The 13,614-nt window shown below is 33.6% G+C and overlaps 1 protein-coding gene across 6 annotated transcripts in view; it reads right to left on the bottom strand.

Moving 5' to 3' along the window:
• The window catches only part of LOC113511829 (PDZ and LIM domain protein 7), a 40,091-nt gene extending 27,301 nt beyond the window's left edge, over window positions 1–12,790 (bottom strand). For 4 of the 6 annotated variants that reach the window (XM_052895852.1, XM_052895870.1, XM_052895875.1 and 1 more), the window contains exons 1-2: window positions 10,480–10,692; window positions 1,066–1,214 (exon numbers count right to left, since the gene is read on the bottom strand). In XM_052895852.1, coding sequence (XP_052751812.1) covers window positions 1,066–1,214; window positions 10,480–10,593 — 263 coding nt within the window. In that variant the 5' untranslated portion in view covers window positions 10,594–10,692. Of the gene's footprint in view, window positions 1–1,065; window positions 1,215–10,479; window positions 10,693–12,046; window positions 12,294–12,643 lie in introns of those variants that run through there. The other 2 variants (XM_052895865.1, XM_052895860.1) reach the window with 2 other exon arrangements.
• Window positions 12,791–13,614: the final 824 nt, after the last annotated feature.

The raw sequence follows: 13,614 nt of genomic DNA, 5'->3' as shown, positions 1-13,614 counted from the left end.
ATTAATCCTTGCCGTGTGACCCGGTATAGAACGGGCCACCCCTTTCTTTTGCTGTGTTTAATGACATGTACTTATAAAAATATTCAGTTTAGAGCGCTATATTTTGCTGTCTGTGGGCATACAAATATTATAAACACTTATCGTCTTTAATCTAGAGGTAAAAAATGTAAAACTAATTTATAAAGATGCAATTTAAGAATACATATTTTGAATATTACCAGAATTACCAGGTCGAATTTGACGGGGATAGTGTTACCCAATGTAGTTTTTTTCGCCATAGATCACAATAATTACCGAGCCTTCGAGTTAGGATACACTGGGTTATGAGAAACCAGGCAATCTGGGCGCATAATTCAGATCTGAGCCTTAACTGGCTCGACTCAAAATCACACTGATTCCTTTATGTATGCATAAGTAACGTGTCTATTACTACGTTACACTTATATATTTATTAGTTAATTAGTAGGTATTAAAAATACCCAAGTATCACACTTAACAGTATATTAGTAGCAAATTTTTACCAATTCTAAACTAATTAGGAAGAAAAAAAATACTTGTATCTTTTGAGAATATACGTAACAAATATAATCCAGAAATTTTAACACGTGACCTAAATTTTACTTTTCCAACGCTGAACAACTCTTTGAACGTATGTGGTTTTGCAATAGGTAATTGGATGTGTAGCAGCTGTTCAAACCATATGCAGCTATAACAATAACGACTTCATAGGTATCTACATATTTTGCACGCGTACGTCAGCATCATTTGTATTTTTAATGATTTGTCTATTTGTCATGTCTTAGTAATTATTTTGTTTAAAGATGAGACGATAATTGAATAAAATTTTAATTATCGTTTAATTATATATATATTTATATATATATATATATATATATATATATATATATATATATATATATATATATATATATGATTATTAATTATAAAATTAGCTAATGTAATTTATTGCCAAGAATTGCATTGCAGTTGTGTAATTTGTTGGTAATAGTTTATTTTATTTGTTTCTTGAAATGGTTAAGAAATAAGTGGTAATTCTTTGTTTACCTTTGGACAACAATTTTTATTTGATTGCGGGCATTTTTGAAGAGGTTCTGTGCGTCCTCGTGGCGTAGATCCCGCGCGTCGTAGTCATCTATCTTAGCGATGATGTCCCCTCGGACCAGCTCTCGACCGGCCGGAGTGCCTGGTGTCACCTGTAAATGTATTAGATAAATTGATATTAGATGCATTATTATTTATTGTACTATTTTTACGAGATATTTATTGCTATTACATATAATACCGTATCGTTTTTATAATTTAAAATAGTCTCATTAGGATGTGTGTTGATCCTGGTTTTGAAATATGAAACAAACTGAGAACAGTCTACAGCATGGAAAATGCTAACCATCACCTATAGACATGAACAGCAAGACATTAAAACACACTGTGACTCTTATAGTACCCTTCAATCATTGCATTTCCTACGAATTATAGTGTTACTGTTATGCCTCCATACTCTGTGATCTAATTCACCTAGGTTTATGAGTATATTTTTCCTCAAGCCACTTGTTCTGGCTTAGCTTTTTTTTTTGTGTAAAGACTAAAGTTTTTAAAAACTTTAGTTTTTTTAAATTTGTTTAATTTTATATATGGGCTATTCGTTTGCCCGCGAGTTCCATCTTACATCATACCGTCGTTTTCTACCAGGTGAGACTGTGATCAATCGCGGGATTTTTCAATAGTAAAAAAAAATCAAAACATGTTAGGAAAACCATTTCTAATAAAGTTTACAGCTCTACAATAAAAAAAAGTATAGTGTAAAATGTTTTTTAAATCCATTTGTAGACAACTATTCCTGTATACCCGCTTCTGAAAGTAAAGGTATTCATGACTAGAACGACAATGTACGAGTATGAAACCGACACGTAACTAATGTAATGACCTACTTGTACCTGTTATGTCATATTTAATGTCACTCGAAGGTTGGCGATAAGACCGTGACATTCTGAAGTTTGGGTGAGACAATAATACTTTAGATCATCGTCAAGGTGCAATCGTTATTTTAATATCGAATATTTTCTTGTATTTTATTTAAATTTTAATTAATTAGTCTGTAATGACAGGCGGGTTTTAAATACACGCCATTATGGATTTTTTTAAAATCTCACTTTATCAATAAAATTCTGTTTAACGTCACTTTCATAGAACGTAAGCTTTCCTATCACATAGTAACAACATGCTTAATTTGTTAAAAATTATTAATCAATTTGTAATTGTTATCATGTACACGTAATGTAGACACAATATGTATTATAACTTGGCCACGTCTATTTGTTGCCTTTTTCAGATTACTTGTCACAAAATAATCTCGCTTTGTTTCAAATAAATCATTGAGTAGAGCTACCAGCCGCTCTCCAGGAATATCAAGGTGTTTCTAATTATTCCGTTAAATGGTTGGATTTATATGAGCTATTCATTTTTATATCATATAAGAAGTAAAAACTCAGAACAAAACTGATTAGCAAAAAGTTTATTTTTATCACAGTTCAAAACTCATCATGTGGTATCACTTGTAGTAATTAGTACAAAGGGTTTGGATGCATCGTTAGCTAGGGCGACCTTGTATATGGGCAAGGGGTAGGCGGGACGTATGCACCGCTTGGAATGAAGCCAGGCTAAATGCGTACGCCGGCGTCGCCGCGCCAACCTGACATTTTTATTGAAAACAACCGTCGGATCAGATAGAGGCCGCGTCACATCGACGGCTAGACCTGCGCAAATCCATCACACACTTCCTCGAGTCAATGGCGAGGGCATTCGACTATATTTACACTTGTCCATCAGCGGCAGGCGCGTGTCATCGGTTGCCGTTGAGGAATTCACGTGTCGACGTCAATTCGACGCACTCGAAACCTTAACTGCGAAGGTGTTGCTTCTCGGGTGTTTGTTTGTATATTGCAAAAATATGAAATCTATGCATACGTTTATTAGATATAATGACATATTATTTTTATAAGACAGAGGGTAAACAAGCATGGGATCTATTTATTCTATGACTACACTGTCAACGAACACCCATAACACAGGAGGATTTACAGAGAATTGTTGACCTTTAAAAAAGGTTAAAGATTGGCCATTTATAGAGTTTGTTATAATGGGTACATTAAGCCGAAACTTTGATATTAATATAAATTATTAACATTTGGCTCAAGCAAGAAGTTAAAACGAAAAAAGAAATTAATTTTTGGACCTGAATATTAAATTAATAAAATGAATTGTTTATTTTGAAGCTTCGAGTCTGACACTCCTTGAGGAAAGTTGTTCAGTTTCATGATTATACATATATTTATCTATATGTACTTCGAATATTATATCTGGGTCGCTTTTGTCTTTTTATTAATTGATTCATATTTTATTAGCCAGAGAAACTAAAAAGCCCGTTGAACGAACCGCGGAGCATCTTCGTACGTGAAAATGGATTAAATAGTCAATACTGGTAACATGTAAAAAGACCTTTCGCCTTTAGCCATACTATTAATATCTACAGGCGGCATGACATACCTAGAATTTTTTATTTCCCTTTTCTTGCACTATTGTATTATGCTATGCTTTTCTAGTTGTCTCTACCACATTATGGTAATGAAAAAAGAGTGGTGACATATTGTAATCCGTCATCATACGGAAACAGTGGTTTTTAAAAGATGTAAGTATCCCATGGGTGGATGTGGATTTATACATTTGTTATATCATCATCATCATATCAGCCTTTCTAGAACTCATGTATGTTCAGCAATGGACAGTTGTCTATTGCTGAACATAAACCTCCCTCTAAGGGGGTTTTGCTAGTAGTTGCCACGCTTGGCAGGCGGATTGGAAACCGCAGTTTTTGGAGATATTTTCAGAGGGGCCCTACTGCCCATCCCTCGTCTTCTTTTGGTCGTTTTTTACGACACCCATGGGAAAGCAAGGGATGGCCTATTCTATGTCGGAACCACATGGCTAATTAGTCATATACAAAGAAGAAAATATAGAAAATTATCGACATTTTAATATTTTTTCTAGCTTATGTTGTTCAAAGTCATTGAATCATTAATATTTACATTGAGACCGTTGTAAAAAGTGAAATCTCGCATATATCAAGGGCATCGAGCCGTTGCCAACTATTGTCATGAGTTATGTTAAAATGGTGTGTACATATTAAATAGATTTTTAGATAACGTCATATAAAACAATAATAATGAAAACAAGTGTACAGGTAGTACGCACGCGCGAATAGTTCCGTAGTCAGAGAAAACCGTTGTGTAAAATCATTAAAGCTGAACACAATGTATAGGTGTATCTCAAAATCATGTTCTTTTAAATTGACCTTCTTTAATTAAAGTGTAGATAATACACAGAAGTACGCGAATACCCTAGGTGCACGTTGACAAATTGTAAAATTCGGGTTTAAGCTGCAAGCTTCCTCTAGTAGGATTTACCAAATAAAAAATTACGATATTGTAGGTAACATACTGACAAATATTGTAAAACATGATTAAATTAATCAGTTTCAGACATTTGGTTAAACATTTTAAAAAATGAAGTTGTGAATTCGTTTGCCTATTATGACGACTTCATAATAACCAAGGATGGGTACAATATGAGTAGAATGCAAAACGGAATAGGTAGTAGGCAAACCAATAGTAAACATAAACTAATATATTTTCTATTTCAGTTCTACGAATGTATATAATATACGAACACATTATTGAGAGCTATCGATCGATTGACTCACCTCTACAGACGCCATATGTAGAGGAAGTAATCAAGTATTTTAATGGCAACGTAAAGAAAACGGGCTCAAGGCCTCTGCCTGATTGATTTATGGCGATGAAGGTCGGAGATCAGATAAAGTAAATCGATATTTTTTTGCGCAAATTATGTGGGTATCGGCTACTACATAGGTTCTCAGCATAGACGATAACACTCTCTTGTCAGATATTCCGTCGGTCAAGTTGGACTTACCATCTCTAAAAGAGCTGGTAAGTAAAATTAAGATGAGGACTCTAGAAAAAAAAAAACATATGGCAAAGTTGGTGATGAGTAAAATAAAGTTTTGAAACTATGCTAAGCTATTGCTTCTGACTAAGTCCTATCTTCTGTCGCACCTTAGGCAGGTTCCAACGAAATACATGAAACGAAGGAGAATTTCAAGGAAGTGAATAATATGACGTAAAAATAGAATTATATTTAAAAAGATACGAAAATTTGGATTTTAAAGTCATATAGGCATTTACGTGTGTAAATATGACATGAGGTTGCGACAAGTCAAAAATGAATATGTTCCATTTTTTGGCCTATCCTTGGTACCTATCAATCTGAAAAAGCACTAAGTAAGGACTTAACAAAGTAAGCGACATTTTGTACACCAGGCTGTTCTCCTGAAAAGTATCGTGTTTAATTCCTGACGAATTCCTCACGATTGGCTAGCTGACCTATCTTCGTCCTCACTTATAATCCGTCATTGGTACCACGCCAGCGTATACCGATAATACAGTAGAGATAATTACTTCATTATCGTCCATTAAAGAAAAGATCTACTGTAGAGGCCTAAATATATTTACGTGATATAATGAAATTGGACTACTCAAGCGCACTATTTTAGTTGGTAATAATCCTAAATGCTCATTCTAAATACTCGTCTAAAGCGTTATAATAGTGATATGAGCTTGTACGTTATAAAGTTAAAAGTATTATGAAAAACAAATGTACAAGACATTTTAATGATATTTCCGACTTTTACTGGTTTAAACACACACACATCACTTAATTTATCTTTAGATATTTATGATTAACTAGGTTATTCATATCTAAGTTATTTATAGTGGTCGAAAATTTGCAGTGTTTACAAAAAACAACGTAAGAAATAATGTATGTGAAAGATACATCATAACGTGAAAGATCTAAATTTAAAAACGAACTTTTCGACTCCTTAATGTATCTCATGTAAAAGATTTTTTAATTGCGTAGTACTTGATCCATCTAATAAACAAAGATTTTGGTCTACAAGAAGCATTGACTTCAATGGGGCAAAACAAAAAAAAAAGGAATTTTAATTTAAAATTCATTTCAGATAAAAAAAAGAAATTTGAAATCAGTTTTTAACTAACAGAGTTCTAAAGTAATAAATGTAATAAAAAAAATTTACGGAATTGCATTTCTGTAAAATTTTTAATTGTTTTATATATACCGTTTTGTTATCTCTTCTTCTAACTTAAAGATAGCTGTATTTAAGTTACATAAGTGATAATAGTATGACAGAGAGATTCAGGTAAAGTGAAAAGACATACTATTTTGATATGGATATCTAAAAAATAAAAAATAAAAAAAAATAGTAAAAAATACATCTACGAGTACTAATTACGTAGGTACTCGTAGTATATAACCCACACTAATTTTCACATGTGAACAAATTTGTTAGACATGATTACGTGATCGATAGTGAATAACCGTAGACGGTATTGGCATCTCATGTTTTTGCGACCGAAAAAAAATTACTCAGTATAATTTAAAAACAAACATGAGTTGTAGAACTTCAGCAAACAACAACAATAATAATTTTAATTCATAGGATGATGTTAGAGGCAATTAGGGAAATAAAATACAATACAGTGCTATTAAGATAAAAAAACTAGAAACAAAATCTTATATACAACCCTATGGTCAGAGTAGTAATAATAGGTCAACATCTTTCCTTTTTTTGGTCGTTAAGTTGTTTCGGTAGATTACTTTTAAAAAGTTTATATACAATGGTGATACATTCTTCTAATATTAATAAAATTATGTTTCTTTCGATAATGATGAAATACCCAATTTGACAAATAGTTAATATAAAATTTTGTGTAATTTTTTTTAAATATTTTACTAGAATTATATTAAATCTTCAACTATAATTTGTTTAGAAGTTATGACATCTATAAGTAATCAATACAAGTGATTTATTTACGTCAATTCTTATTATTGAATGAATTAGATTTTTGTTTTTTTTTTTTTAATTACAAATACATATTTTTAGAATAATTATTTTATTTAACACGGAATATTGAAAATCGTCGCTTATAGATATGAACTTCTATTTATAGACATGAATAGTTATAGAACCAAATAGTTGGTTTTCTATAGATATCTGGAATACATTATGGTGTCTTGTATCGAATCTATCCTTTAATGAGTGAGCAATACAATAAGTAACCTATTTGATAGCAGCCAAAAACAAAATACAAAAAAAAAAAATATTGTATTGAGATAAATTTAATAGATAGTCTGAAAAATTTTCAAACGCATAACAAAATATTGTAAGAAACTTATTAAGAGCGTGTTCCTATTATTTATGTGATGATTAGTTTTATATAAGAAAATGTTTACTTAATTTTGTTATTTACAAATATGATTTTAAATAGCTTATAGTTAAAAGAGTAGAGGCGGCTTTTGATAAAAATAAACGTAAAATTACCTACGCCCGTGCTACTTTCCGCACCACATGCAGCTGACTCATAATATGCACAATTTCATATAATTTTTACATCATCGTCCAATATAATGTGTCGAAACATTTCTTAAAAAAAGGTCCATTAGTGTACTCAGAAAATAATTTATAATGATTAATATTATTCTTTGGAAGCTTTTCTATTCGACAATAGATAATGTTTATCCGTTTTCAAAAGTATGAATTTATTCAGGTATGAATAATTTCCAGTATACATCATTAATTTTCAGTGACCGGTTACCGAAACTTAGGGACGGCTGCAACACCACCATATTGAAGAAAAAGGGATTGTTAGCAATGAGGTCTAACTGCCTCATTCCTAATAACACACACTATCAGGACACACGATTTCTTCCGGAAACTATCGTGGTTAATTCTAATAGAATTCGTCAGGATGGGCTAACTCACTTACTTTCTTCGTTATCTATTATCTCTCACTGGTGCTTCACTACGTATATCGATAGCGCAGGCGGTGTTACCATTTCATTATCACCCATTAAAATACCACCATATGACATAATGAAAATTTTTGAAGTAAATACTGAAGGTAGAAGAATAAGACCAAGAAATAATATGAGGCAGATAGAAAAGATAGGTATCATGTAGACCAGAGGGAGACTTTGTACAAAAGTCGATTGCTTGGGTACCTCTGTCTCATTCGTGTTTCTACCGTGACGCAGTTGTATTTGCATGGCTGTGTTTCGGTTTGAAGGGTGGGATATGGCGTGAATTTACAGGGTACAGAGGAATAACATCTGAGTCCTCAGGAATGGCAACGCATGTGGGGTATCATGGGCGAAACAGTATACTCTGTTATGTCCATGATACTGCTCATGTCTATAGGCGACGGTTACCACTTTTCATCAGGAGGACCGTCAGCTTGTTTGCCATTCTAAGTTGTATAAAAAAAAAAACAGGCAAGTGAGGAATATGACATTGGACAAAGCCAATTGGAGAAAAACATATGATTTAATTACTTCGGCAACAAATATTAAAAAACTCTTAGATTGCGAAGACAAGATTCAAAATGTTAGTTACAGGAGTAAATATAAGTACTTAATTAAGTAATCACCTTTCTTGTTATGGAGTGCAAATTGTTACATACTTTCATAACCCAGTTTTAAGATTACATATTATTTGCCTACAAGGTTGATGATATGGAAACAAACTGTATTTGCTCGCCATGTAAGTCAGTATCTACGTATTAGTCACAACATAAAACAACATTGGTATAATGTATAATAGACCGAAGACAATACGAGGATAGCACCTAAATAGATCCAATAGAGATATAATTGATAACATTAAAAATATATATGTTTTAAGGAAGAGTTACTGATTATGCTTGAGAAAGGGATCTTAGCTAATATATCAATCTATGATCAAATCTTTGGAGGACATTATTGGAAAACCAGAATTATTTAGTGATTTATCTGAGTGACATTATGTACACCGAGCAAATGGATAAAACAAACAGATACAATTAACAGGTTAAGAAAACATGACACATGCATTAAGTCATACACAATCTAATATTAAATTAATAGGTCAAGGAAAGCAAACAAAAAGAAACGTAGCTAGTTATTATTCTGACTAGGATTTCTATCAGTTCCTAAAGAAATGTACAATCATAATCAGTGCTTTTTTTACAAATTGGAGGATAACTTTGTCTATCAAGCTGTGTAAACAAAGCTAACGAGGACCTTATTGAACTGTGACTGAGATCGATTAAAAGAATATAATACAAAAAGGCAATGCGAGAATAGTAAATAGTGTCTACGTCGACAGATGTATGTTGACATCCTTATTAATAATATAATCATGAAATGATTTTATTTGTTACTTCTTGGCGCTTTAACGGCTTAATTAATAGTAATGAAACTTGGCATAAATGTATGCACGCACGCATATATGTTTGGGATAAAAAAAGGAAATAGGCTATTTTTATCCCGGTCAATCAATATATTCTGCCACATGAGTGAAGCGGAAATACCATAATATGCTTTATGCAAGAGGTTCTATGAAATATAACAAAGAAAAGGATTGCTCTGTTATATTTGCCTATTATTTATTCCATAATATTATTTATAAAGACCTGGAACTAACAACACGGTTGTAAGTAAGAATTTTCAGCGGACTTCTACAAAATCGTGCAAGCGGATAGCGAGATAAATAATGGGTAATGATATCAATATATTAATGATATCAAATATATGGAGGATATTATATTAAAATTAAATTGAAATTTAGATTAGGGAAACCCTGATTGATGAATCAAATAATGTTTGTTCAAATTTATAAGACTATATCAGTAGGTCAAGGAAGATTTAATGAAAAATGCGTAATAACTCTTAATCATCTCAAAATGAAAATGCATTAGTGCCATGAATATTTTAAGTAACGAATTTTGGATATCGATAAAAGACATTTCCATGTCTTCTCTGTTGTAAAAAATGAGGTCAGATTGCGTCTCCGTCGGCAACTGTCGAACGGGGAGTGACCGATACAATCCCAGAATACATCGGTTATAAAGAGACAACGTTATAGACGTTCTCAATATTTGATGTTGTTCTAGATAATCTCTAAAGAATTATTTGATTGGATCATTAAACGTCATGTTATTTTAAGATGAGTATAGTACAATGCTGTTGAAGCTTGCGAGCGCTAACATTGTTTTTGTTTTATATCGACAGCTGTACTTAGTATGTGTTACTTTGTTATGTGTAGATTTAAACCTCTATTATGTCTATGTGTAAAGATCTCTGAAATAAAAATTAATGTATTTCAGAAACTTAAATGAATTTATACTGTAAAGGGTGTAGAGATGTCGCGACGTAGCGAATAGATCGACCGACGTAACCGGCTACGATTCCAGCGTCGTTTTGTTTACACCGGCAAATATTCATTGACATGTGAGCATCGTCGAAAGGGCGTGAATGTGAAGCGCGTACCCTGGTGACGATGAGCGGGGTGGCGAGGTCCGAACCGCCTACAAGCCGGAGCCCCCAGTTGGTGTCGCGGTTCTCACGCCGCAGCGTCACCACGAACGTATGCAGCCGCCCCATGTCAGGGGAGTGGGGTACGATGCAGAGGCGCGGGCGCGCGCGCTCGATTCGCGGACTAGTGAGCACGACGGCAATACGCGGCGTTGTGTGAGCAAAATTAGCCTCACCTCTAACTCCTCACCCTCCCCTCCTCCCGTGGATCTGCACCGTATGCATGTTACCCTGCCTTTGCAATCGACCTAATTTGCTCTAAGGAAACTGAAGGTAATTGATGCCTGAACAGATTTCCAGTATCTCCAGCAGCGGACGCGCGAGACGCATGTTTATTTATTTTAAATCGTTTGATGATCGGACGCATGAGACGTGACCTAGATACATTACTTTTTAGTTTAGATTTTAATGTTATTCGAAATAAATGCGTGGGAATAAATCAATATTAGTGTACTAATCGCACTAAGGTACTATGAATCCAAGTGAACTTAAAACACTTGTTAATACTTAAACTTATTTTCTGTACTCAGTACCAATTTTGGAAAGTGTTATATTTTTTTATAGTTCAAGCTAACAAATATTTGATATCATGATACTTATAAATTATTTGATCTTAATAGAAATTAAGACCAAATATATTTTATTTGGTGTTAATTTCTACTAAGTAAGCTTACTACATATTATATATACTTATAATTAATACTAAATTTCACATATTTGGTATTAATATCTACTAAGTAAAAGAACATAAGTCATCGACATAGCCCGAAGGATAAGAAAGCTGAAATAGTAATAGGTTGGTCACATAGAATGAAGAATCGACAACCGATGGGGAAGAAAGTCTCTCGAGTGGCGACCCAGTTTGTCCGTACTGGGTGGAGTCCGCAGTGTAGGACGACCTCCCACTGGGTGGAGAGACGTCCTCAAATACATTGCAGGGAGTCAGTGTATGCAGGTGGCAGGATCGTTCTTTAAGGCAGTCTATGGGGGTGACTTATGTTATAGATGCTATATTTATGTATAGCAGAGGACGGATAATGGCTGAGTTGACGATGATGTGATATTTCCTGACAAGTATAATCATAAGTACCTACATAATCTAGTGCCTAGGTACCTTAATAATCGAACATATAATATTTATACACGAATCATTACATGAAGTTAGTAAGTGGGTATTAATTACTTGTATGAAATAGAAAACAAAATGATCATATTGATATCAAAATGCCACAAAATGTATTTAGGTAAAAATATAATTTTATTAACAGTGGTGGTATCAATGGTTAATCTAGTAAGTAATTAATCCAATTAAGTACCAGTAATGTCTTAAGGTGCGTATCGACTAGGAGCATATACAATTACACATGTAACAAATATATTTAGTTATCTATATCATATTCGCTAATGTAATGATCGTTTCTGAGCTGTTACGTTATAGTTATATTATCAGTGATTGCTTTTACTAATTACGCACTTTTCTAATTTAAATACAACAAAAAATAAACTGAAATAAGACACTCACCCTTCTTCGTTGTCCAAAGTCTCTGGGTTCGTCGCCGGGGTCTACTCTTTGATGGGGAACGCGCCAAAACGGAGGCCTCTGATACATAGGCATCTTCGACACGTCTTCTTACACTAAACCACTGAATAAAAAGTAAAATAAATATTACAAATAGTTAACAGTTGCAAAAGACTCCGAACGTCATCGAGTTTATTCCAAAACTGAGAAGCATTGTTGAAAATCTTTCTCAGTTGTATCTGTTCTAATTTTAGCGATAACTTTCAATTAAAACCAGAGCCAAGGGGATAATCCAATGACTTCTGGTTGAGCAATGCCGCTAGATTGACGCTCCTATCTATATATTTTATTAATATGCATTTCTGGATAAAGTTTGCAAAGATGGCAGTTCGTTGTAAAAATGTGTAGGTAGACAGGTAACTCGAATTCTTATTATTTCTAGAGCAATGTTGAATAGCAATTAACATGGCATAACGATCTTGAAAGGTGAACATCAATATAATCATAAATCAAATAGAAAACACGGAACATAAAAAACCGGCGTTACGTGTAAATCACCGGAGTGGGGACTTTACATCGTTACGTCTTATGCTTACTCACCAGAGGGCGCGGTATATGTTTCTTGCTCGACGTCGTTCAAACAGTGCCGCTTTCTATTATCTCAAATTATTCCGGGCTACATAAAACTATATCTATTTTTTGCTTGCGGATGGCAGCGAACGGGCCGTCGGTTCGACGGGTTGTGCTTACAGTGATTTACAAGTCGGCAGCTACTCGCGCTGTTTCTGGGGCAATCCGAAATTCGCAACAATCCGTTCGGTTCAAATCCCGATCGCGGTTCGTTGCTCCCGAAATGACTGTTATTATGACGTATAATGAAAGGTTTATGTATGGAATGGGATTATTTTATGTCCGGGATTTCATATAAGGTATAATGGCTTGTTACGTTGATAAATTGATTATATCCTGTCAGAAAATACAATCCCCATATTTAAAACAAAACACCAAACATCAAATGAACTTATTTTTGTTATAGAAACATTTCGACTCCTTTTTTTGTGCAAAATCTTATGCTAGAGAGAAATTGACGAAAGATTGTGCAAATAAAATATATTAGTTTTTTTTTGGCTTTTTCATTTTTCCATTTATTCTGTTGTGAACTTGCCATATAAATTTGTAGAATTGTAAGTAGTAGATTTATATAGAAAAATAATACATACACACATACACAGACACACACATATATATATATATATATATACATAGTGATAAAAATCGAAAAGGGAATGTTGCATTGGCCATTTGGAGAGGATGGATAAAAGAAAAATTACGAAAGAGATTTATTGGGCAAGAATGAATGGAGATGTCGGTAGGGACCGTCCTAGACGCAGGCATGTCGACCAAAAAGGCATGTGCTGAAGAAGGGCCAAATTAACTGTAACTGGCTGGCCCGTAACTGGCGAGTGTGTATGAAAAGATTGATGTATATGGAAGAAGCGAATGAACAAACCGTTTGAATCGAAGCGTTTCCAATGGAACGCAAAATGCTTCGATTGTAGAATTTAAATGCA

The sequence above is a fragment of the Galleria mellonella genome, unplaced genomic scaffold (genome assembly GCF_026898425.1).
Source record: "Galleria mellonella isolate WM207_F2 unplaced genomic scaffold, CSIRO_AGI_GalMel_v1 utg117, whole genome shotgun sequence".
Lineage (NCBI taxonomy): Eukaryota > Metazoa > Arthropoda > Insecta > Lepidoptera > Pyralidae > Galleria > Galleria mellonella.
The sequence above is the reverse complement of the archived record's forward strand: the minus strand, read 5'-3'. Positions and strand labels throughout refer to the sequence as shown.